The sequence below is a fragment of the Conger conger genome, chromosome 10, assembly GCF_963514075.1.
Source record: "Conger conger chromosome 10, fConCon1.1, whole genome shotgun sequence".
In the NCBI taxonomy this organism is placed as follows: domain Eukaryota; kingdom Metazoa; phylum Chordata; class Actinopteri; order Anguilliformes; family Congridae; genus Conger; species Conger conger.
Genome location: NC_083769.1, coordinates 11,601,945 through 11,627,875, shown reverse-complemented (window position 1 = coordinate 11,627,875; position 25,931 = coordinate 11,601,945). Strand labels below are relative to the sequence as shown.

Genomic DNA, 25,931 nt, shown 5'->3' with positions numbered 1-25,931 from the left:
AGTGCGGTGGCACCTGTCCATCTTGATCCGGTCATGCAGGATTTTTGGCAGCCACGTGTCGAAAATGTCCTTTGGGTTGGCGCCCTCGGTGCGTTCTGGTAGGTTGACGATTTCGATGTTATTACATCTGGACCTGTTCTCCTGGTCTTCTAGCCTGTTAATGGCCTCGCTCAGCCGCATCTCGGGGTGCTCAAGTTTAGCTAGCAGTTGCGACACCGTGTCTTCTGTGTCGGAGATTCTCTGCTCTGCGCCTTACACTCTCCATTCAAGAGCTTTTATCTGTTCGCACACCGAGCTCACTGATTTGGCTATCTGGTCAAGCTTCGTATCCAGATTTGTGCTGAGTTTAGCGAATACTCCTTCACTTATCTTCGTTACCAGGCTATCCGTTTCCACGTCTTCCGCCATCTTGTCTGATCCGCTGGGCGCTGTTCGAGTATTAGGTCGCAGAACTCGTCTGTTTTCAGATTCTTTCGCCCAAAGTTCACGCAATGACATTACTCCCCTGGTTGTGCTGTTTCAGCTGCATTAAACCATCTCTGAAGTGTTCAAAATCGTGTTTAGTCCGGGAGCTCGACTCTTGCGTTCCTACTCCCTCCGCATCACGTGACCCGTCCCTTTTAAGTCGCTTTTGATAACATCGTTGGCTAAACAATCATAATGTAATGTAATATTATTATATACTCGTTTTACCCTCACTGAGCACTTTATTAGGTATTTATTCAACCTATTTCTTTAGACTTATTATTGGTCTTCTGCTGCTGTGGTCTATCCACAGGGTTGATGTGTTGTGTGTTCAGAGATGCTCTTCTGCATACCACTGTTGTAATGTGTGGTCATTTGTGTTACTGTCACCTTCCTGTCAGCTTTGAGCACTCCGCCCCTTCTCCTCTGACCTCCCTATTTAACAAAGCGTTTTTGCACGCAGAACTGCTGCTCACTGGATGTTTTTTGTTATTCACACCATTCTCTGAAAACCTTACTGACTGTTGGGCATGAAAATCCCAAGAGATCAGCAGTTTCTGAGATACTCAAACCACCATGTCTGGCACCAACAATCATTCCACGGTCAAAGTCACATTTCTTCTCCATTCCGACATTTGGCCTGAACAACATCTGAACCTCTTGACCACGTCTGCATGCTTTTTTGCATTTAGTTGCTGCCACATGATTGGCTGATTAAATATTTGCATTAACAAGCTGGTGTACAGGTCTACCGAATAAATTGCTCACTAGGTGTATATCAAGGACACTCCTTGTGCTACACAGCTGCAATGCATGTTTACCTCAAAACACTGTGCCACATTGCCTCAATCATTTATTACTCTTCGAATTGAGGAGTTTGGTTATCAGCTCTAGCTGCATGGGTTACATAGAATCACTTTCTTTTAGCCCATCATCTAATACTGAAGCCCCCCCCGTCACACAGAGGGAGACTGGGAGTTAATTGCAGGGACTACAGTATACTATAGATGTTATTTACTATACTGTGTTTTGGCATTTGACTTCATGACTGCATTTTTTTGCTGTTTAAATTAATATTGTTCAATAATAGCAAGGTTGTTTCATATGTCACAGTCAACATTATCTCCCCAGGTTAGTTCATAATAAGGCCATTTCCCATAACAGGCCATGGTCTCCTTGTTGGGGGGGGGAGGGGCTCATGTCCCGTCATGAGTGCCAGGGTTGGTAACATCCGGAAGAAGGACCTTCACACCTCGAATCCATCCCTTTTCAAGTTCCCGACCCACAGTGGAAAAAAGACCCTTGACCCAGTGGGAGTGCATTTTAGCACTCATCCCAAACTTTCACTCTGAAATCCGGCACAGGGTCTCCGTGCCCACACAGGCCGTGGGCACTGACAAGCGTATGCTGCAAATGCACGCTGCATATCTCTCTACTCCTGGAGTTGTTGCTAAATGGCGCACTGACAGATTAACTGCCCAACCCCCTGTGCAGAATCAGTGCCGGCTAAGCCTTGCCAAGGCAACCCACGTGGTGCACCTCATTTCTGTCCTCTGCCCGGAACACTACATCCAAACATACCGTTATGCGAGCCACCAGTGGGTCGATGTCTTCATTTTAGTCAAGGATTTCACCCTGATGACATTGAAAGCAATGTCCAACTCACTGGACATTGCGGAAGGAGAGGCCTTTGGTTTTCCACCAACAGGAGCAATTTAGAGGCCGGGCGGAGGCCTGGTCTTGCCTGGAGGCCAGCGGTGCAAATTTTGTGGATAAGGGAGTGGTTATTCTCGTGTGACACGCTACGAGGAAACATTCTCAACCGCTTGAATATAGGATGATACATTTTAAACGCTTACTTCTCCAAAACTACAGAACGGACACAAACTAATACTTTCATTGTGTTTCTTCAATGCCCTCTTGAGGGCGGGGGAGAGAGCTGATAAGCGGGCAGCTGCTGCTCAAAATGGCTGCCAGAAAGAGACCCAGGTGGAGGCTCTGGAGACGGAGACGCCACCGGCCGCATTCCTGGTTATCAGCACCCTGTTCCCAGGGATACGTTTTATCAACCCTGTCCCTGCCTGGGCTGCACTCTGTCACACAGTGTCACAGGGGAGTCACAAGGCCCAAAACATTGTATAGCGTGTTCACAGAGAAGGGGTGGCATAAACAGTATTGTGTTCTGAGGATGTTTGTTGCTGCAATTCCTCTCTTGACTGTTCGAAGTCCAAAATGACCTACTGTACCTTTAAATTGGGTGTGTGAGTTTCTGGTTACAAGAAAATCCTTCTGGCAAGTGGATTTTGAGGACTGAGAAACACTGCCCTATTAGACCTCTGGGGAAAATACAATAGTTGCATAAAAAATTCAGACAGAACCAACACCTCTACACCTATACAGTGATTTGACCATCACACAATCCAGAATTATTATGAACAGCACAAATCTGATGAGCTACAATTGAAAAGTATAGCAATCAAGCATGACTGATTTGTATTGCCCATGACCCTAGGGTGGCATGGTAAAGTATGAACCTGTATTTTGAGGGTTCATTTCTATGGTGCATTCCCATGAATGTTCACTTTGCTTCTCCTAAGCGCAAGAAAAAGATCAGCCGGTCCACATTGACATTATTGACATCAAACAAATGACATTATTTTAAACCAATATGCCAACCAAGCTCATATCCACAGATATGTCTCATGGTTTGGAAGTGAAAGCTTTCTCTGAGTACAACTGGTATCAGAGTATGCTGTATTTTTCCACTGTATCGTCAAAGAGAAGAAATCCCATTTTTATACCCATTGCTCCTCCCCTGTATGAGCAAGCCCACACTTCTCAACAAAGAATGTTATTATACATTCATGTTACGCATGGCCTCAGTCAGACCTTTAACCTTCCTCTCTAAAACCCTAAATCTAAGTCCCCCGACTTCAGACTCCTCTGCTGACAATTATGGCTGCTCATTAGCTCTGAACCACATATTTTTCCTCTTACGGGCGTTCTTGCTACCACCTCGATGGCGTGTGCGAGGGGTTAACAATGCATTCCTGCCTAACCCATCCTCCTGTCAATCTCTCATCAGGCGGGCCTAGAGCCGGGTCCTCGACACCATGCACACTCATTGCTGCACTTATACCCACTCATGCCCTCTCATGCACAATCATGCACGCTCATGCACGCTCATACACGCTCATACACGCACATGCACACTCATGCACGCTCATGCACGCTCATGCACGCTCATGCACGCTCATTGCATACAGTACTGCATACTACATGCACCAGAAAAGTAGATATGTGGTTATTAATCCAGGGCATCGATGGTCAGTGGCACTCATTTTTAAAGTGACTACTCAGAATTCTAAATTTATCAATGAGACGGTTTTAAAATGTCAATCCAACCCACTGCCTTCCAAATTTGACAAGGTTTGCAAAGACAAGGTTTGCAAAGACTGATCACGATTCAGAATGTGGAAAGGGTTACATGAAATATTACCAACAACATTATTTAGTCGTCTCTGCAAGACTGATATCATCACAAAGTCTTTGATTAAGTGGAAGCTGCACTGCATATTCAAAGCAGTACAGTGGTTTGAAGTGTTTTACCTGAAGACAAAAACAATTGTACATTCTTAGAAAGATACATTCATTTTGTGATATAATCACTACTGAAATTAGTTTATTGCATTAAACCACCACAGCTAGCAACGCTGCTTATGAAGTGCCCACTGATGCTTATGGGAAGGATCCAACATTGTTTGGTGGGAGTGTTTGCACACTCTCCTCGTTTAGCTGTCCCGACTCTATGGCCCGTCTCAAGGAGGCTCCTGGCTTGTTTTGCGGGAGTACAAAAAGATTGCATGGGCCTATTGTACTGTAGCAGGGCACACCGGTAGGCCAGAGGGGTTGGGGAACCACTGACACAGATTCCTGTGCTGATGGCTTAACCTAAGTGGACCCACACATGGGGTGCACAGCAGTCTGCTGGTGCGGCTCATGGTTGTGGCCCCTACACTCAGGGGTGTTTGACCGTATGCAGCCTCTAGGGGGCGCCTGCCTGCTTTCGTGAGAGATGTTAAAAAAGAAGTCTACAGTAGCAGCTGCATTGTCACACCCACTGGGCAGCTGTGGGCCTCATTTAGAGCTCTAGCTTGGCCGGGCGACTGTACGAGTCCCTGCTTGTTTATTGCCTGTGGCAGCAAGGGCACCTTGGTCAACTAAGAGCAATATTCCCATCGTTACAGTAACTGTGGCCTGCTGACCTGGAATGTGCAGACCCACACAACGACTATAATGCATAATTAATTCAGGATAAAGGCTATAGCTCAAGCATCACAATAATTAAATTTTCACATTTTTCACCAGTGATATCAAACCTGTGAACTACATTCACAGCAACAAATTAAGATTGAATTCTGCTTCCGATTTCTCTCCAAGAAAAATATAATGAAGAAAATAAATAAATAAAGTCTGTCCCTGGTGTAAAATCCAGCTATGACCAGCTTGAAACTACCCGCTACCAGCCGTTTCAAAACCTAGCTTGAGCTGGTCAAACCATGTTGAGTATGGAGCTGGCCTGAACTGGTCAACCAGCTACCAGCTGTTTCAAAGCCTAGCTTGAGCTGCATCCTTTAGCGGGAAGCTTTCAGGATAAAACAAATCTATCAAAGTCTATCGAATCTCATCTTAATAAAAACAGGCCGGGTATCAGAGGATATGCTTTTCTTTTGTCCTTTTGTCATACTCGGTAACTACAGAAAATACGGATTGGATGTGCCATGATGGGAATGTGGGTTGAGGGGAAGTGTGCAGTGAAGGCGTTACCTTGGGGGTCCCGCGCACAGCACACAGCAGCCTGGTGGTGTAGCCCACTGTCGCCGCGTGATCGTTCAGGGGAGCCGTGAACTTGGGAGCCTCGCTGAAGTCAAAGGCTGGGTACTCCGGGGGTGTGTACTCGATACCTAGGAGAGAGAGACGTTTTCCCGCTCAAACTGCTAAATTCTCTCCATACTGCACAGGGCCTAGAGCAGGGATGGGCAACTCCAGTGCTGGAGAGTCAGTGTGTACGCAGAATTGTGCAGCCACCAGTTACCCCGGCTCAATCAGCTATATGCCGCATGACCGATTCACTCATAAACTAGGCCACAATAAAATGCTACAGGACAAGAAAATGTATATATCTCTATTCATCTGCTGCTGTCTATGTCATGGAATGTGGCTATAAATGTCAGATCATCTAAACGATTGGGCTAATTCAACAATTAAGAGCAGAATTTGGTCTGAAATCCAGAAACAGATACAGTCCTCCTTGCCCATCCCTGGCCTAGAGAGTAGAACCTTTTGTATGAGGACAAATCTTATTGCCACCGTACTTGATGCCCAGAGTAATTTTGGGACTTGAAAGTGTGGGCTGCTCGGTCCTCAGTTCTTAGCAAGGGCTCTCCTTTGAGTGCCTCGGGACCTGAACCCAGCCCTGTGGGCACACAATCATCGCCCCCTAATCACTGCCATAAATAAAGCCTTAAGTAACGCATGCCGTCCTCATCCTAATGCTGTTATAATTCTGAAGCAACGTGATATCTTTGCAACAACGGCAAAAGGAGGTTGTGGAAACCTTACCCACGGCCTAGTGCATTGTCCCAGGGTTTTTTTGTGCAAATCCTATGAATCCCTCACTGGGACATCCAACCTGCCTGGTCGAACTTTGAATTTAACTCCTACGTTTAACTGAGTGCTACAGGAAACGTCAGACGTGCCGAAGTCCACCGGCTACGGAGAGCGAGGCGACCCTCACCTATCTTGTCGATAGTGACCTGCCCCTTTGCGACGGTCGCCTCCTTGCCCGTGCCGCACTTGTTCTCAGCGAAGACACGGAAGCCGTACGAGTTCCCCATGACGAGGTCAGAGATGGTGCCACTCAACCTGTGGTAGTGCTCCAGGACCGTGAACCACTCCTGTCAACGAGAAATGGGAAGTTACGACTTTGCAAGGGGCGGCCTGTAGTGTATTGCTTAAGGTACTGGGGCCCACAAGGTCGGTGATTCGATCCCCGGTGTAGTCACAAGATCCGCACAGCCGTTGGGCCCTTGAGCAAGTAAGTCGCTTTGGATAAAAGCATCAGCCAAATGACAAATAATGTAATGGAATGTGGCAGTGGGGTGCTGAGTTAGGAAGTTACACTAACTAGTCACTAGATGGCTCATGTTTGAAACTGGTTCCTCCCTATATGTGATGGGGAAGGGAAAGTTTAATGAAGGCCACTGATTTTCAGCACCTGTCCCATGCTTCTCACAAGGTGTGTGTGCAGCCAGTGGAAGGAAGCTGCTGATTGTTCTCCTGGTATGGAGGTATGAGCGGGTACTGTTTCCTGGGCTATGTATGTGTTTGCAACGACCACAGGCAATGTGGATTTATTCTGTTCATTCTGTGCATGTAAACCTTTTAAACCATATGTTGGTGATTGGTGCCTTTATCTGTTATAGAGACTGCTGGGGATGTTTTTCATTGAGAGGACAACAGCAGAGTGGAAGTGTGTGGCAATCGCTGTTCCTCTGGTGTTCTTTTTCATGTTTCTTTTGTTTGATTTTGTTTCTGAGTGTTTAATCCTTTTTGCTAGCCAGCGCCCATGATAATGCTGATGAGTTGATCAGCCTGTGTTCACTTAGCACTCTGGCCTGTGACGGCGCTGGTTAGCAGCTTTGTATATTTGTTTGTTTTGCTTGTCAAAACCTTCCCGATTGTTTGCCAGGCTAACCCAGCGCCGGATATATGTAAGTTGGGAGGAAGAGCAGGGCTAATGTTTGCAGTGCCACATTGTGTGAAGATTTGAACTTGGTTCTTTGTTTGCACCTGATGATCCTTTATGTGTGGGGTGTTTCTGACCGACAGTGTGTTTAACCCCTTGTTCTGCTTCAGAAGAGTAAAATAATTGTTTTAAGTTTGGGGTTAGTCCTTGCTAACTGTGGGGAAGTTTTATTATGCTCTCAAACATTCCGTAATGAAATCAATGTTTAATAAATTATATTTTGATACTTCCAAACTTCTCCTTGCTCTGCATGGTTAATTCTTAGTATACTTGTGACCAGATTACAGTAATGTAATACAAGGCAAAGGAGTGTACGAGTAATTGACATCAGGGCATGTAACCAAATAATTACTTATAAAGACCTTGGGAATAAAACCAGACCATAGATGGTTTCCGTGAGGTAAAAACATTAATTCACCCGATAAGTCCATCCAAGCAATAAACTTTGTTTCTCTGGCGTCTGTGCTGGGTCATATAGACTGTCCACAGTATTTCCTTGAGTGTTTGGTCATTTCAAATTTTATAAACATGTTATGAAATGAAAAGGCAGCATTTAAAACATTTCATGAAAGTTACTGGAATAACATCATGACATAACTTTCAAGGCATTTATTTCAAGAAAGAGTGTACAATGCAATTAGAAAGCAAAGTGATCTGTTGACATCCACATCTTTCAAACTGAAGTGTCTTCCATATTATGCTCAATAGCTTTTCCAGTGGAGACATGGTTGATTATAGGAATGCACTTGATAAGCAGCAATAAAATAACACGGCATGGTGTTTCTTTTCAAGAGCAATCTAATCATCTCATGGTTTGACCTTGTTATGAAGTGTCAGGTTTTCCTTTGGCCCAGTGAACATCCCATGTGCTATATCCTGCCTTCTACTACTCTCCATCACCCCCATCACCCACGCCAGAACTGAGTTCTGTCGTTCTGTTAAAGTGTGTCCATCACTCACAACACCAGACGTGCGATCAAGATGGCAAACTTTAGCTAACGTTCACCAACATAAAAGTTTTTTTGCAGTTTGCCGATAACGTTAGCTAACAGTTTGAAAAGGTAGTGTGTGGCAAACAAAAATGGCTGCTGATGGGGTAAACTCAGAGAACACTTTAAGTTCACTTAAGTTGACAATTATTTGGCTGTTAGACGACACTTTAATCAATGTATTATTTGTTCTTACCGTAAAAAATAAATCATAGGTAAGCAACAAATCATCTAGCTGGCATTGGTAGACCCAAGTCGCATCCATTTGTAATAAAAAGCCGTTGGTGGCAAACTAAATGGAATGTTCATTTCAAATAATTTAATAGTAACCGTTTGCTGCAAACATAGTTCGGCGCAAACGTATGCGGTCTTGAACACATGTCAGGCAACAAGCTGTGGATCAGGAGGGACAGCCTGAGACAGAGCCCAGAGCCTCAATACCCGGTGTAGATTTACAGGCTTGGTAAGCAGTTAAATTAGTCCTAACATCACCTCACACTGCCCGCCAGCTCACCCCCTCCCTTGCCACCATCTTAAGAAAAAGATTTTTACATCACTGACGTGTCCCCTCCTAGCACTCTCTGGGAGTCAAGCCAGACACCACCCATAAGTGACAGTTCTGTCAGAGGTGCCATAACTCACATCCCCAAAGAGATACGGCATCATTATCTGGGCGTCAAACAGGCTTGAGTCAAATCTCAAGGCCCGCAGATGCCAATTTTGAGCCATGGAGTGACTAGGTTAGGAGAAGAGAAAGTCGCTAAAGGAGGCCCAATGTTCACTTACTCAAAAATGCTGGGAGGCGCGGTGAGTTTATTGAAATCCACAACTAATAATTATTCATGACTAAGGTTTAATAATTCACAATTTAACCATGTTAAGCAGTGTTGCCAGCCCATGAATCAGATTGATCCCTAAAATGAACAAAACCTGTTATACTGTTTACCTTGCACTGTCCACTAAATAAACTCCCCACCCATCCATTATCTTAACCCACTTATCCTGAACAGGGTCGCTGGAGCCAATCCCAGCATACATTGGGTGAAAGGCAGGAATACACCCTGGACAGGTCGCCAGTCCATTGCAGGGCACACACACCATTCACTCATACCCATGGGCAATTTAGACTCTCCAATCAGCCTATCCTGCATGTCTTCGGACTGTGGGAGGAACCGGAGTACCCGGAGGAAACCCACTCGAACACGGGGATAACACGCCAACTCCACACAGAGAGGCCCTGGCCGGGATTCAAACCCAGGACCTCTTTGATGTGAGGCGGCAGTGCTACACACTGCACCATCTGTGCCATAAATAAACACTCCTCTCTCCAGAAATCATCAGGCAATATAAGGCAGTTTCTGTCTTTGGAGTGTCTACACATAAATGGGTTCCCTTGCTTGAGTCATCATTGAGACAGTGCAGGACAGTCTGTTCTTTCTGATGACCTCAAAAGCAAATCACACATTTGAAAACATTTAGCACTTCTGCATTTGCATTATCCAGGTATTTATAGGCCATGTCCGAAACCGCTTACTTGCTTATTATTGCATAAGTAAATGGAGTACAGTGGATGAGAAAGTTGTAAAGTAGGTGAGAAGTATCTGTAATGTAAATGTAATGTAAATGTAATATGATATGATATACGTATTAGTTTGCCACCAACGCCTTTTTATTACAAATGGATGCGACTTGGATCTAACAATGCCAGCTGGATGATTTGTTGCTTACCTATGATTAATTGTTGAAGGTAAGAACAAATAATACATTGATTAAAGTGTCCTCTAACAGCCAAAGAATTGTCAACTGAAGTTAACTTAAAGTGTTCTCTGAGTTTCCCCCATCAGCCGCCATTTTTGTTTGCTACACACTACCTTTTCAAACTGTTAGCTAAAGTTATCTAAAACTTTTATGTCGGTGAACGTTAGCTAAAGTTTGCCATCTTGATCGCACGTCTGGTGCTGTGAGTGATGGACACACAGAACGACAGAACTCAGTTCTGGCGTGGGTGATGGGGGTGATGGAGAGTAGAAGGCAGGATATAGTACATGGGATGTTCACTGGGCCAAAGGAAAACCTGACACTTCATAACAAGGTCAAACCATGAGATGATTAAATTGCTCTTGAAAAGAAACACCATGCCGTGTTATTTTATTGCTGCGTATCAAGTGCATTCCTATAATGCACATATAATGCATGTCTCCACTGGAAAAGCTAATGAGCATAATATGGAAGACACTTCAGTTTGAAAGATGTCAACAGATCACTTTGCTTTCTAATTGCATTATACACTCTTTCTTGAAATAAATGCCTTGAAAGATATGTCATGATGTTATTCCAGTAACTTTCATGAAATGTTTTAAATGTTTTAATTTCATAGCAAGTTTATGAAATGTGAAATGACCAAACACTCAATGAAATACTGTGGACAGTCTATATGACCCAGCACAGACGCCAGAGAAACAAAGTATATTGCTTGGATGAACTTATCGGGTGAATTAATGTTTTTACCTCACGGAAACCATCTATGGTCTGGTTTTAGTCCCAAGGTCTTAATAAGTAATTATTTGGTTACATGCCCTGATGTCAATTACTCATACACTCCTTTGCCTTGCATTACATTACATTACATTATTTGTCATTTGGCTGATGCTTTTAGCCAAAGCGACTTACTTGCTCAAGGGCCCAACGGCTGTGTGGATCTTGTGGCTACACCGGGGATCGAATCACCGACCTTGTGGGCCCCAGTACCTTAAGCACTACACTACAGGCCGCCCCTTGCAAAGTCGTAACTTCCCATTTCTCATTGACAGGAGTGGTTCACGGTCCTGGAGCACTACCACAGGTTGAGTGGCACCATCTCTGACCTCGTCATGGGGAACTCATACGGCTTCCGTGTCTTCGCTGAGAACAAGTGCGGCACGGGCAAGGAGGCGACCGTCGCAAAGGGGCAGGTCACTATCGACAAGATAGGTGAGGGTCGCCTCGCTCTCCGTAGCTCCAAGTTAAATTCAAAGTTCGACCAGGCAGGTTGGATGTACCAGTGAGGGATTCATAGGATTTACACACAAAAAAACCCTGGGACAATGCACTCGGCCCTGGGTAAGGTTTCCACAACCTCCTTTTGCCGTTGTTGCAAAGCTATCATGTTGCTTCAGAATTATAACAGCATTAGGATGAGGACGGTATGCGTTACTTAAGGCTTTATTTATGGCAGTGATTAGGGGGCCATGATTGTGTGCCCACAGGGCTGGGCTCAGGTCCCGAGGCACTCAAAGGAGAGCCCTTGCTAAGAACTGAGGACCGAGCAGCCCACACTTTCAAGTCCCAAAATTACACTGGGCATCAAGTACGGTGGCAATAAGATTTGTCCTCTTCCAAAAGGTTCTACTCTCTAGGCCAGGGATGGCAAGGAGGACCGTATCTGTTTCTGGATTTCAGACCAAATTCTGCTCTTAATTGTTGAATTAGCCCAATCGTTTACATGATCTGACATTCATAGCCACATTCCATGACATAAACAGCAGTAGATGAATATAAATATATAAATATTCTTGTCCTGTAGCATTTTATTGTGGCCTAGTTTATGAGTGAATCGGTCATGCTGCATATAGCTGATTGAGCCGGGGTAACTGGTGGCTGCACAATTCTGCACAACACACCGACCCTCCAGCACTGGAGTTGACCATCCCTGCTCTAGGCCCTGTGCAGTATGGAGAGAATTTAGCAGTTTGAGCGGGAAAACGTCTCTCTCTCCTAGGTATCGAGTACACCCCCCCGGAGTACCCAGCCTTTGACTTCAGCGAGGCTCCCAAGTTCACGGCTCCCCTGAACGATCACGCGGCGACAGTGGGCTACACCACCAGGCTGCTGTGCGCTGTGCGTGGGACCCCCAAGGTAACGCCTTCACTGCACACTTCCCCTCAACCCACATTCCCATCACGGCACATCCAATTCATATTTTCTGTAGTTACCGCGTATGACAAAAGGACAAAAGAAAAGCATATCCTCTGATACCCGGCCTGTATTTATTAAGATGAGATCCGATAGACTTTGATAGATTTGTTTTATCCTGAAAGTTCAGACCAGCTCCATACTCAACATTGTTTGACCAGCTCAAGCTAGGTTTTGAAACAGCTGGTAGCTGATTGACCAGTTCAGACCAGCTCCATACTCAACATGGTTTGACCAGCTGAAGTTATGTTATGAAACAGCTGGTAGCTGGTAGTTTAAAGCTGGTCATAGCTGGATTTTACACCAGGGACAGACTTTATTTATTTTTCTTAATTATATTTTTCTTGGAGAGAAATCTACAGAAGCAGAATTAAATCTTAATTTGTTGCTGTGAATGTAGTTTTTCACAGGTTTGATATCACTGGTGAAAAATGTGAAAATGTAATTCTTGTGATGCTTGAGCTATAGCCTTTATCCTGAATTAATTATGAATTATAGTCGTTGTGTGGGCCTGCACATTCCAGGTCAGCAGGCCACAGTTACTGTAACGATGGGAATATTGCTCTTAGTTGACCAAGGTGCCCTTGCTGCCACAGGCAATAAACAAGCAGGGACTCGTACAGTCGCCCTGCCAAGCTAGAGCTCTAAATGAGGCCCACAGCTGCCCAGTGGGTGTGACAATGCAGCTGCTACTGTAGACTTCTTTTTTAACATCTCTCACGAAAGCAGGCAGGCGCCCCCTAGAGGCTGCATACGGTCAAACACCCCTGAGTGTAGGGGCCACAACCATGAGCCGCAACAGCAGACTGCTGTGCACCCCATGTGTGGGTCCACTTAGGTTAAGCCATCAGCACAGGAAACTGTGTCAGTGGTTCCCCAACCCCTCTGGCCTACCGGTGTGCCCTGCTACAGTACAGTAGGCCCGTGCAATCTTTCTGCAAAACAAGCCAGGAGCCTCCTAGAGATCGGCTATAGAGTCGGAACAGCTAAACGAGGGGAGCGTGCAAACTCTCCTACCAAACAATGTTTGATCCTTTCCATAAGCATCAGTAGGCACTTCATAAGCAGTGTTGCTAGCTGTGGTGGTTTAATGCAATAAACTAATTTCAGTCGCGATTATATCACAAAATGAATGTATCTTCATAAGAATGTATAATTGTTTTTGTCTTCAGTTAAAGCACTTGAAACCACTGTACTGCTTTAAATATGCAGTGTAGCTTCCGCTTAATCAAAGACTTTGTGATGATATCAGTCTTGCAGAGACTATTAAATAATGTTGTTGGTAATATTTCATGTACCCCTCTCCACATTCTGAATCGTGATCAGTCTTTGCAAACCTTGTCTTTGCAAACCTTGTCAAATTTGGAAGGCAGTAGGTGGATATGACATTTTAAAACCATCTCATTGATAAATTTAGAATTCTGAGCAGTCACTTTAAAAATGAGTGCGACTGACCACCGATGCCCTGGATTAATTACCGCATATCTAGTTTCTGGTGCATGTAGTATGCAGCACTGTATGCAATGATTGTGCATGGGTGCAACAATGATTGGGCATGGGTGCAACAATGAGCGTGCATGAGCGTGCGTGAGCGTGCGTGAGCGTGCATGAGCGTGCATGAGTGTGCATGAGCCTGCATGAGTGGGCATGAGTGCAGCAATGAGTGCGCATGAGTGCAACAATGATTGTGCATGGGTGTGCATGAGTGCAACAATGATTGTGCATGGGTGTGCATGAGTGTGCATGAGTGCAACAATGATTGTGCATGGGTGTGCATGAGTGTGCATGAGTGCAACAATGATTGTGCATGGGTGTGCATGAGTGTGCATGAGTGCAACAATGATTGTGCATGGGTGTGCATGAGTGTGCATGAGTGCAACAATGATTGTGCATGGGTGCAACAATGAGCGTGCATGAGTGCATCAATGATTGTGCATGAGTGCAACAATGATTGTGCATGGGTGCAACAATGAGCGCGCATGAGCGTGCATGAGTGGGCATGAGTGCAGCAATGAGTATAAAAATGGGATTTCTTCTCTTTGACAATACAGTGGAAAAATACAGCATACTCTGAAACCAGTTGTACTCAGAGAAAGCTTTCACTTCCTAACCACGAGACATATCTGTGGATATGAGCTTGGTTGGCATATTGGTTAAAAATAATATCATTTGTTTGATGTCAATAATGTCAATGTGGACCGGCGGATCTTTTTCTTGCACTTAGGAGAAGCAAAGTGAGCATTTATGGGAATGCACCATAGAAATTAACCCTCAAAATACAGGTTCATACTTTACCATGCCACCCTAGGGTCATGGCCAATACAAATCAATCATGCTTGATGCTTGATTGCTAAACTTCTCAATTGTAGCTCATCAGATTTTTGCTGTTTATAATAATTCTGGATTGTGCGATGGTCAAATCAGTGTATAGCTGATGTTGGTTCTGTCTGAATTTTTTATGCCACTATTAGTTTCCCCAGTGGTCCGATAGGGCAATGTTTCTCAGTCCTCAAAATCCACTTGCCAGAAGGATTTTGTTGTAACCAGAAACTCACACAACCAATTTAAATGGATCATTTTGGACTTCAAACAGCCAAGAGAGGAATTGCAGCAACAAACATCCTCAAACCACAATACTGTTTATCCCACCCCTTCTCTGTGAACACGCTTATGTTTCAACCAATGACTTTGAATTATTGTACAGCTATACAATGTTTTGGAACTGTGCGTCGGTCCGTCAATTGTATATTTTGAAGCCCGAATTTAAGGACTATAAACACAGGCAGAGGGTGAGTCAACATGTCAGTGAGCCCTTTTCAATGATAGGAAGGGATTTACAATGGTCTTCTAACAATGATTTAACACTTAAAAAAAAATAAAAAATAAAAATAAAAAAAACACACGTAAAATCTTACGTGCTGTACCTTTAATGACTGAACCAAACGAACTACCAAACATGTCCTTGGTGTGTGTGTTCCTGGTTACAAGCACAAACCTTCTGGCAAGTGGCTGAGAAACACTGTAGTAGGGGACCTCTGAGGAATATTTTGCCCTTGCCAAGAGAAAAGTCCCAGTGCCCTGCCAGACACCGTCTACTTTTGGAAACCCTATCAGGCCTTGTGACTCCCCTGTGACACTGTGTGACAGAGTGCAGCCCAGGCAGGGACAGGGCTGATAAAACGTATCCCTGGGAACAGGGTGCTGATAACCGGGAATGCGGCCGGTGCCATCTCCGTCTCCAGAGCCTCCACCTGGGTCTCTTTGGCAGCCATTTTGAGTAGCAGCTGCCCGCTTATCAGCTCTCTCCCCCGCCCTCCTCTGTTTTAAAGGAGTAACATGGTGATTGGTCACACTTTGTCGCTTTTCATGTGCAATTTGCACAAGAGGGCATTGAAGAAACACAATGAAAGTATTAGTTTGTGTCCGTTCTGTAGTTTTGGAGAAGTAAGCGTTTAAAATGTATCATCCTATATTCAAGCGGTTGAGAATGTTCTCCTCGTAGCGCGTCACACGAGGATAACCACTCCCCTATCCACGAAGTTTGCACCGCTGGCCTCCAGGCAAGACCGGGCCTCCGCCCCGCCACTAAGTTACTTTGGATGTAGTGTTCCGGGCAGAGGACAGAACGTGGGTTGCCTTGGCAAGGCTTTGCCGGCACTGATTCTGCGCAGGGGGTTGGGCAGTTAATCTGTCAGTGCGCCATTTAGCAACATCTCCAGGAGTAGAGAGATGTGCAGTGTGGAGTCGAGTTGCAGCATACGCTTGTCAGTGCCCATGGCCTGTGTGGACCCAGTGCCGGGTTTCAGAGTGAAAGTTTGGGATGAGTGCTAAAATGCACTCCCACTGGGTCAAGGGTCTTTTTTCCACTGTGGGTCGGGAACTTGAAAAGGGATGGATTTGAGGTGTACTAAGGTCCTTCTTCCGGATGTTACCAACTCTGGCACTCATGACGGGACATGAGCCCCCCCCCCCCCCAACAAGGAGACCTGTCTGTTATGGGAAATGGCCTTATTATGTTAACCTGGGGAGATAACGTTGACTGACATATGATACAACCTTGCTATTATTGAACAATATTCATTTAAATAGTGACTCGTCATGAAGTGCAGTCATGAAGTCAAATGCCAAAACACAGTATAGTAAATAACATCTATAATGTACTGTAGTCCCTGCAATGAACTCCCAGTCTCCCTCTGTGTGACAGGGGGGCTTCAGTATTAGATGATGGTCTAAAAGGAAATTATTCTGTGTAACCCATGCAGCTAGAGCTGATACCCAAACTCCTCACTTTGAAGAGTAATGAATAATTGCGGCAATGTGGCACAGTGTTTTGAGGTAAACATGCATGCTGTGTAGCACAAGTGCCCTTAATATACACCTAGTGAGCAATTTATTTGGTAGACCTGTACACCAGCTTGTTAATGCAAATATTTAATCAGCCAATCATATGGCAGCAACTAAATGCATAAAAGCATGCAGACGTGGTCAAGAGGTTCAGCTGTTGTTCAGACCAAATGTCGGAATGGAGAAGAAATGTGACTTTGACTGTAGAATGGTTGTTGGTGCCAGACAGGGTTGTTTGAGTATCGCAGAAACTGCTCATCTCAAAGCTCAAAGCTGACAGGAAGGTGACAGTAACACAAATGACCACACATTACAACAGTGGTATGCAGAAGAGCATCTCTGAACACACAACACATCAACCCTGTGGATAGGCCACAGCAGCAGACGACCAATAATAAGTCTAAAGAAATAGGTTGAATAAATACCTAATAAAGTGCTCAGTGAGTGTAAAAGGAGCATATAATAATATTACATTACATTATAATTGTTTAGCCAACAATGTTATCAAAAGCGACTTACAGTTGATTTGACACAGGGGACAATCCCCTATGGAGAAATGTGAGGTCAAGGGCCTTGTTCAAGGGCTCAACAGCTGCACGGATCTTATCATTGGCTGCATTGGGGCTTGTGAACCACCAACCTTCCAGGTCCCAGTCATGCACGCTAGCCACTAGGCTCATTCTGCTCCACGCAACATGCTGCTCATGGTGACGCTAACGTGACTGAACCCCCCCTTCCCTCCCTGTCCCCAGCCCAAGATCGAGTGGCTGAAGAACCAGATGATCATCGGCGACGATCCCAAGTTCCGGCAGATCAGCAACCAGGGTGTGTGCTCCCTGGAAATCCGCAAGCCGTGCAGTTTCGACGGCGGGATCTACACCTGCCGGGCCCGGAACCCCCACGGGGAGGCCGCCGTGGCCTGCAAGCTGGAGGTCAGACGTGAGTCACCGCAGTCGGCCCGTCTCATTGGACCAGGACGGAAGCCGTCCTCCTTTGAACCTGCTGAACCAACGCCGAGTCTGGCCCTGTGATTGAGTTTCATTGGGGAAATATAATACGCCGGCTTGCGAAGTGTCACTCATTCAGACAGAAGCAGAACGTGATCTGGCTTAGTTTTGTGAACATTTTTTTAGTAAGGAGTTACAAACAGGAACTTGTTCATTCAGGGGCATGGATATTGTTCACAGTGAAACAATTTTTTTCTGTTTTAATGAATAATTTCCTAAATCTAGTAAATGCTTATTTAAAATAATATAGTAGATAAATGTTTTGCAAATTTCATTTATGAGTGAATATGTCTAAGATATTTAAATCTGAAAGTAATTGGTGACTGGTTATTCAAACATGAGTAAATAAGTCATTGGTGACTGGTTATTCAAGAAAAGAGGAAAAAAGTAATTGGTGCTTGTTATTAAAGATTTTAAGTGTTGATTGGTTATAACCAATTTAACTCTTTTTGCAAATTATTAAGCAACTGTGAACTTCAGTTTTCAGTACAATGTATACTTCAGTCTTTACATTTTACAGGACCAAACAAATTTAGATCTCGATGGTTGGAGCCCTATTTCTCCTATATTATTCTTACATATTATATTATAAATTATAGTATTATATTATTGTGATGTTGAGGCTTTGCTTCTAGTTTTTCCAAAGAATACTCAAAGCAAGATGAAAATGTATACATTTCAATTAGCATCATTTTATTTGTGTTGTGCCTAATGTATAATTTTTATCTTTCCTTCCTTAACAGAGGTCATACTTCCTGAGGCTGTCAAGGGAAGAAAGTAAACCCTCAAACATACACACAGGTCAGTGGACAAGTACATACGGTAATGTGCAGCAGAGTATTGCTACACAACTGTACTGCGTACTGTGAATTTAAACGGCACTCAAACACAGTCACATCCAATGGGCACTGTACAGACTTCAGGTCTTACTGGAATACCGACAGTTTTTTAATTTATTTAAGTTTTTTATGAGTGGACTGTCCTCTAGAGAGAGGATTCCAGATCGAGACAGGATAGCAGTACAGGAAGTGCCATGGCCAACGAGGGCTTTGTATATGGGCTGAGTGTCGGCCATTTTAAGAAACTGAGCTGAAAACGTATACTTTTTTTTGTGTCTCTTACATGTGCAGTGTTGACATGGTATGCCAAAAATATTTATAATAAAGTAAAAGGCTACACTTAAAGTGGGCCAACACTGTTCAACACTTCCTGTAACCGTTCAGAAATCAATTAGTGTAGGCTAATCAGGAAACACCGTTTGGTAAGCCATAGTGTCAGTCTTAACAGACTTAGTTTATTGCAAATATTCTCAAACACAATAAATCACATGCATGTCCAGAATCCAAAAAATAACAACTTGCCAGACACGCCTTCATGAACAATAACAAATTAGCATAGATAACAGCAAGTTAATGATCTTTTTTTCCTAAAGTGCGTTTTATTGTGAGACATGCGTTTCGTTTGGGGCAGCATACCGGTAGGCTATCAAAAGATTTTCGTTTTGGTTTGGGATTTTAATTTACTTTTGGACTGTTTGATTCTATTGCTAAATGTTGGGACTGATGGGCACTGAAATCTGGGGGGTATTTGATGGTTCACTGTTAAGTTTTATGTAGTTGAAAGAGTGTTGGGATTTCCACCCTTCTGTTTATTGTGAGCCAAGGCGAACGCTTTCATTCATTCATTGAACGTGCGCTGTGCTGTAAATACATGGAAACCTTATTGCGTAGCCAAGTAGCCTAAATTGAGTTAATTTTGCCTGATTTACTTATTAAATTTGTAGGCTGGAATTGTGTTTAAATGTATACTGCTTCAGCCTTTGGCAAGCTACTTAGAAGGGGACGGCAAGGGGACGGCAAGCGACTGAGAGCAACGTGTTGGAGACCCATGGTGTAGGACAATGACTTTTCATTGGCAACAGTATTAAACCAACCAACAATATAAAATATTAAGAAGAGCTCTTTTATTTAATTAAGTTAAATCGAAACAATGTCTTCTAGTGCTCATGGAGTGATAGCCCTACTGGTAGGCAATATTACCCCGGCTTGTATTTGGGGGCCAGCCTTAATTTGTCCAAATCAGCCACGCCCCCGGCTATTATCCGAGGCCCGGCTTCAAATAGAATCCCGGACACAATTTGAGGATTTACTGTATACTGTACTGTACTGTATATTACTTTTAAGTGGCATTTTCTCATCTCCACTTCCAACACCTGAGCAGTATCCTCCTTCTTGTTGCCTTTAGGTTTTTTCTGATTGCTGCAATCAACTCGTTGTTGAAATAGTGGCTTGACCAGCTCAAGTTAGGTTAGGTCAAGGTTATGAAACAGCTGGTGCCTGATAATTTCATGCTGGTCAGAGCTGGATTTTACAGTAGGGAAGCCACTGAATTGGGTGCATTTGAAGGGATACATGGAGGGTGGCACCTGAAGTAGGAGATCAAATGCACCACAGCAATGACTAGTCAAGTATATAATCATGAAGTGGATAATCTTGCTCAAACATAGCAGAATTAGCTGCATATCATGATACTTTTCGCCAGGGATTATTAGTTTTATTCCAAATTATCACTAGCCTGTTTTGCCTTATGATAGGACTGCTCATCTGGAAATTATTTACTTGTTCCGTTTTCCGTTATGTTCTCATTTCAGCTTTAAAGAACAGCTGGGTTTTTTGTTTCACAGGAAACATAAAGAAAGAATGCAACTCTCCCTACAACTGGATATTTGTAATAGAGCACCGTTTGGCATCGTGTTTGGCTTCCATATGCCTCCCATCATGAGAATGCAAATGTTACTCGTTACACAAGGCAAAATGCTACTTACTCTTACTCTGAGAGACTGCCTTCTATCTAGCGCAAACTCATACATTTTTTAGAGATTAAGGAGCACTGAAGATTTTACTGCAGAGGAACATTAGGAACTGGTGGTGGATCCTGTATGGCGACTGCATAGCTGTGAGTTTGGGCCGGGGAGCAGAGAGAAGCCATTTGAACTCTGTAGGGAACCAAGAGCCGACTTGGGCCTGGCTCGGAGGAGGAAATGTAGACACCAGGGAGTAGGGGGGGGGGGGATTGCCTGCCTCTACATTTGAACATTTTGCTTAAATATTTGATGATCTATTTGGGTCCCGGTGGGACAGAGGCAGCTGTGGGACCAGGCTGGTCTCTTGAGTAAGGGGGAATGCAGCCTCTCCCATGTAAATGTTCTCAATGGCAGGGTTCTAAAAATTACCCCGTCACGGCTCCATATGGTCCTCCGCCCGACATCTTCACATTTCCATGAGTCGACAGCCGTGGCCCGGAGCTACGCACTGACCTCTCCAACGCAACGCTGCACAAAAAAGAGGCATGATAATGAGGTTTTCCGCCGGTCTTTCTGAGAGTCCGCCTGTTTGGCTGTTAAACAGTAGACAAATACAGACCACTCCTGTGCCAGATGTTATGGCAGTAACCAGTCATCAGTAACCAGTCTGAGGTGGCCAGCCAGCTATCAGCTGTTTCAAAACCTAGCTTGAGCTGGTCAAACCATGTTGAGTATGGAGCTGGTCTGAACTGGTCAACCAGCTACCAAAAGTGGAGCAGCTTCCATTTTTACATGCACTCTCTTTGTACAACTGTGTGTTTCCTGTGCTGTACCGAGCAACCACACCTGCATTGCAAGCCCAGCTCCAAACCCTACTGTATATATAGTGATGAATGGCTGTGTACAGTGATGTCCGCTGTGCATTACCTGTTTATCAGCAAAGACAAATCTTTTATGTTTGAAATTAATCAAAAATAAGTGGTGTAATGTACTGTATTTGAGGAACCTGTTGGCCACAAATGTTGAAGCCCAGATAGGATGCAGCTATTGTACCCAAGAAAATGGTAAGAATATTGGATTTATAAACGGGTCTTATATAAAGGTATGGGACTGTAAACAATCCAGATTGCCGCCTTTAATGAGCAAGTGACTTTATGCTATGCAGAAATATAATATTAATAAATGGTGATTTGCTATAAAATAAGTAATGTCAAACAAATGCTCTTGTCTCTTGTCCCAATGTGTCTAGTTTGACAGACAAGAGTCTGAGCAGGAGCAGGAGGAGCTAAACCATAACAAAGAATGATGAGAGGACCAGGTTGGACCAGTGGTCTCCAACCCTGGTCCTGGAGAGCTACGGGGTCTGCTGGTTTTCGTTGTTACTCTGCACAGAGACGGCCTGTAGCGTAATGGTTAAGGTGCATAACTGGGACCCGCAAGGTCAGCGGTTCGATTCCGGGTGTAGCCACAATAAGATCCGCACAGCCATTGGGCCCTTAAGCAAGGCCCTTATCCCTGCATTGCTCCAGGGGGGATTGTCTCCCGCTTAGTCTAACCAACTGTAGGTCGCTCTAGATAAGAGCGTCTGCCAAATGCCAATAATGTAATGTAATGTTAATTAAGCAATTAATTACATGGTTACGTCACCTCACCTGGTCTCAACAGAGTGCTGATTTTAACGAGAGAAAAAAACCCCAGCATAACCAGTAGCTCTCCAGGACAGGGTTGGAGACCACTGGGTTGGACTGCTCACACATACCTTCTGTTCCACCTGCTGGTGGAGGAAGGAATTAACAGGGATGCTCATATGTTGCTATATCAAAACCGATGTGCTGAATATGAATCTTAAAAGTGCATTTTGAAGTACAGCATACTGATTGACGTGCTTAACTTAATGTTCTTGTCTTTCTTCATTTCAGATGAAGGATCTTCCAGGACATTTATGGAGGTGGTTGAAAGAACAAAAAAGTGTAAATATAAAGAAAAAGAAAGTATGTTTATTGACTCCAGCAGTTGGTGTGTACTCTGTGAGTTCACAAAGCCAGGTCCTTGACAGTGTCCTTTCTGGTCAGAAAAATAACTATCCACAAATAATATGGTCAAAGCAAAGATGGAACCAGATATCTGGTGGGGTGCTATTCCTGGCTGTGTCCTCTATTGTGGCTGTATAAGTTAAGTAGTTGTGCCAAGAAAATGACAATCAAATTAACATTGTATCAAAATGGACATTGTTTGATATTTATTAAAACTCATTTTCATTCTGTTCCAATTTTAGAGGTAGCGTGTCTGTGTCTTCATTACAGGTGTCTGTTTCGTCTCAACAAGCTATTTTAATGTCGGACTTTAAATGTTTCTTCTGGGCAGTGACATCATGCCCATTGACTTAGGGCAGGCATATGTGTAAAACCCCACAGCTAACCCAATGACGGAATTTAGCGGGGGCCGAAGGGGGATTTGCGTGCTTCTCCTTTTGGCGTTGCTGGGAGAACATTAGTTGGGTTAATTATTATCCTCCGTACAAGAACAGAGCACAATTATGTTTAAGAATATACTGGGTCCGTTGCCATGGGTCGGATATGGATTGACCTGCCCCATATCCCGCTTATAGCTGGCCAGAAACGGATCAGTACAATTCTTAATATTCTCCGTTCTCAAACGGGGCCGTATTGTACGCTTAGTGGTTACTATAGTTTTACTCGTTTATCTGACTCCATTTTAAATATAATTTAGAAATTTGGGTTTGCAATTTACGCGGACCTCGGGAGTGATTATATTCAACTTGTACCTGCGCCACCATTACTCAATAGATGCTCCCAGGATTAGCATTACTGCTGAAATCTCAGTTCGGTGGAGAACTCAGAGGCTGAGGGTCCAATCAACACAATACATGCAAACCTGCCATGATATTTGCGAGCCCAGGTCGGCGTAGCATTGTCTGGGCTCCTTAGAGCTAATTTGGTAGGAACCGGCGTCATAACGCCCAAGGGTTCCCTTCGCACCAGATTACAAGAGCCTTGCGTCGCCCGACCCTTTAAGGGACAGAAATTGCTGGCCTCACAACTTAGAACTATCACAGGTGTACCGCCCCGCCGATCGGTCGGTCTTTTGGCCACCATTTCCCCCTGAGTATTTCAGTTGTAATTTAGGCTGAAAAGGTACAAGATGAATTAGAGTCATGGAGATCACGCAAGTTACAAGCAAAATAGTTTATTCGCAGACAGGTAGGTTATTAGCTTTAGAATATCACAATCAAGTATAAAATACACAAATTAAGAATAGAAATAGAGTAAATAATCATACCTAGCCTGCTTGGACTACACACAAACACAGAGTATAGAATATGCCGTATGGAAAGTCGAATACGATCTTCATGATACTTACATACATACATACATACATACCCAAGACATGTTGTGTGGGAAGTCGAATACGATCTTCCCAGATTGGTCTGTCTCCCTTGCTTTTATGCCAAATCATACGTTTGGAACCAGGTGGCAGTGCCATAAATCAACCCGGAGGGGTGGTCAAATCTGGAATTTAGACCCCCACCGTTGGGGGTTGTTGAGTAGGGAAAATGAGATGATTACCAGGAGAGGACGTGTAGGTTTTCCCTTGGGATAGTGAAACTATAGTTTATTAAATTCCATTTGGTATGAAATGTATCTCATCCGATTCCTTGATTTTATCAGATCACATCCATACCAAACAGATTACCCTTAAGTTTTATTATGTTGCAGTTATCATGAAACTTCCCTCCTGATTATCCATTTTACATGCAATTCCTGTTACCATTACATAAGACTTAATGCAATAATACAAGGATCACATGGGCAATGTTTTCAAGGTGTTACCGGGTCTATTTACTATCTTAATAGCAGTTCTGAATATTTAATCTAAGAGAGCAGTCACCGGTGTAATGACAGCAGTGCCCAAATGAGGGCACTGTGGCATTGTCCGGAGTCTTCCCCCTTGGAAGTGACCAGGTATGGGGTCACAGGGAGGTCACCAATGTTCGGGAGGATTCTTTTCCCATGACCCAACTGGCCTTGGACCACTCATACATCTTAACTCCCCAACAGGTAGTCTAAACAACATTGGAACCCCGGCTCTCAGGCCCCTCACACATGGCAGCCCTTCCTGACCTTAACCACCATGCTACAGGCCGCCCCATCATATCTATGAATGTTGTAGTTGGGAGTTTTCATGATAACTGCATTATGCTGTAAATATGTCTTTGTGCCTCTCATGGTAATATACCTTTGGGATAAACCTGATTTGGGTGAATGAAAGGAAAGGAGACATCCCAGACTGTTTGGTTTCTTCTCCTTATCTCCAAACCGTAAAAGTGAGTCACCCATCTATAATTTACAGCCAGGCCCACTAGGCAGGGGGCTAAAACACATGGCTTCTACAGAGACAGCTCTTGCCCAGTTTCCCCTCGGCTCCTGAATGGTTGTGATATCAAAGGTAGACTGTTACAAAAACTAGACCATTACACCAGTCGCACTGAACCAATCAGAATAACACCAAACATCACTATATTCTGACCTGGGATTATCATGAAACATCTTTATACCATATCCAGTACTCCTGTACTCAAATCCTGTAGGAATGTGAGAAAAGGGGGGCCTCCAGGGCCCAAGAAGGCGCCTCTAAGAATCCTTCTCTAGCTCTCCCCCACAGGCATGCGTGCCAACGGTGGGGGCTAACAATGTATGCTCCAGGAGAGGGAAGTCAGCAAGCTGACCAGCGCATGAGACCAAATGTTACTTATGACTGGCTTACAGATTCCCCCCTATGGCCCCGAGGGACAAACAACACAGTTCCAAGGGGTCACTGTGAAAGCCGTGACTGTACATGTAATTCCCTGCGGATGTTTGGAGTCTCAATCCTGACGGTGTTGGCACCTGCAGGGGGCTGAGCACCGAAACCGCAGGGGTAGAAGATTTTAGGGAGTGGAATGAGGCTGGTGATGACGGACCCTCAGAATACCCAGTCTCACCAGTCCCACCATATGTAGGTATCCAGGGCAGAGCTGGTAGAGGAGCTAGCCCTGGACGACCCGTAGCACCAGGTCCATTAGGTCAGTCAGAGACCACACACACTGTCCAGAAATAGTGTCCTTCCACCAGAGAGATGTCCACCTCCAGTAGAATTCTCCTCAGAACGCAGATCTGACCCATTACGAAGTCCTCAATCACTCCAAGTGACTCGCTGGAAAGGTCAGACCTTCATGCGTGAAGGAGCTCATCTCGCTGATGACGTACTACTGTGGGTGAGACACCTGGACGATCTCAGCATGGCCAGACAAAAACTGAACACCAATACATTTGGCACAAAATGGGAAAATATTGTTAGACATATAATCACGGCAAGATGTTTCATGACAACCAGTGCGAGTAGTCAATATGGTCTTCATGTCCCTTATAGAGATATGCACCAACACGGTGATCTAATTTAAATACCTGATTCTTCACTCCTTCGCAGGTTGAGCGTATGGTAGTGGAATTTAGATAGACCTGTCTTAGGTGAATCAAAGAAAAAGAAACCAAGAATCCAATATA

The 25,931-nt window shown here is 44.3% G+C and overlaps 2 protein-coding genes across 2 annotated transcripts in view; one reads left to right on the top strand and one right to left on the bottom strand.

Annotated features, from left to right (window-relative positions):
• LOC133138662 (myosin-binding protein H-like) overlaps positions 1 to 6,751 on the bottom strand; it is a 65,214-nt gene extending 58,463 nt beyond the window's left edge. The window contains exons 1-3 of the mRNA XM_061257597.1: positions 6,743 to 6,751; positions 6,263 to 6,422; positions 5,293 to 5,429 (exon numbers count right to left, since the gene is read on the bottom strand). Of these exons, the coding sequence (XP_061113581.1) occupies positions 5,293 to 5,429; positions 6,263 to 6,422; positions 6,743 to 6,751 (306 nt within the window). The remainder of the gene's footprint in view (positions 1 to 5,292; positions 5,430 to 6,262; positions 6,423 to 6,742) is intronic.
• Positions 6,752 to 9,054: 2,303 nt separating this feature from the next.
• On the top strand, positions 9,055 to 22,641 carry LOC133138661 (myosin-binding protein H-like). Its single transcript, XM_061257596.1, has 6 exons — positions 9,055 to 9,069; positions 11,073 to 11,232; positions 12,020 to 12,156; positions 17,310 to 17,496; positions 18,308 to 18,365; positions 22,287 to 22,641. Exons 1-5 carry the CDS (start codon positions 9,055 to 9,057, stop codon positions 18,343 to 18,345), a joined length of 537 nt encoding a protein of 178 aa, XP_061113580.1. The 3' UTR covers positions 18,346 to 18,365; positions 22,287 to 22,641.
• Positions 22,642 to 25,931: the final 3,290 nt, after the last annotated feature.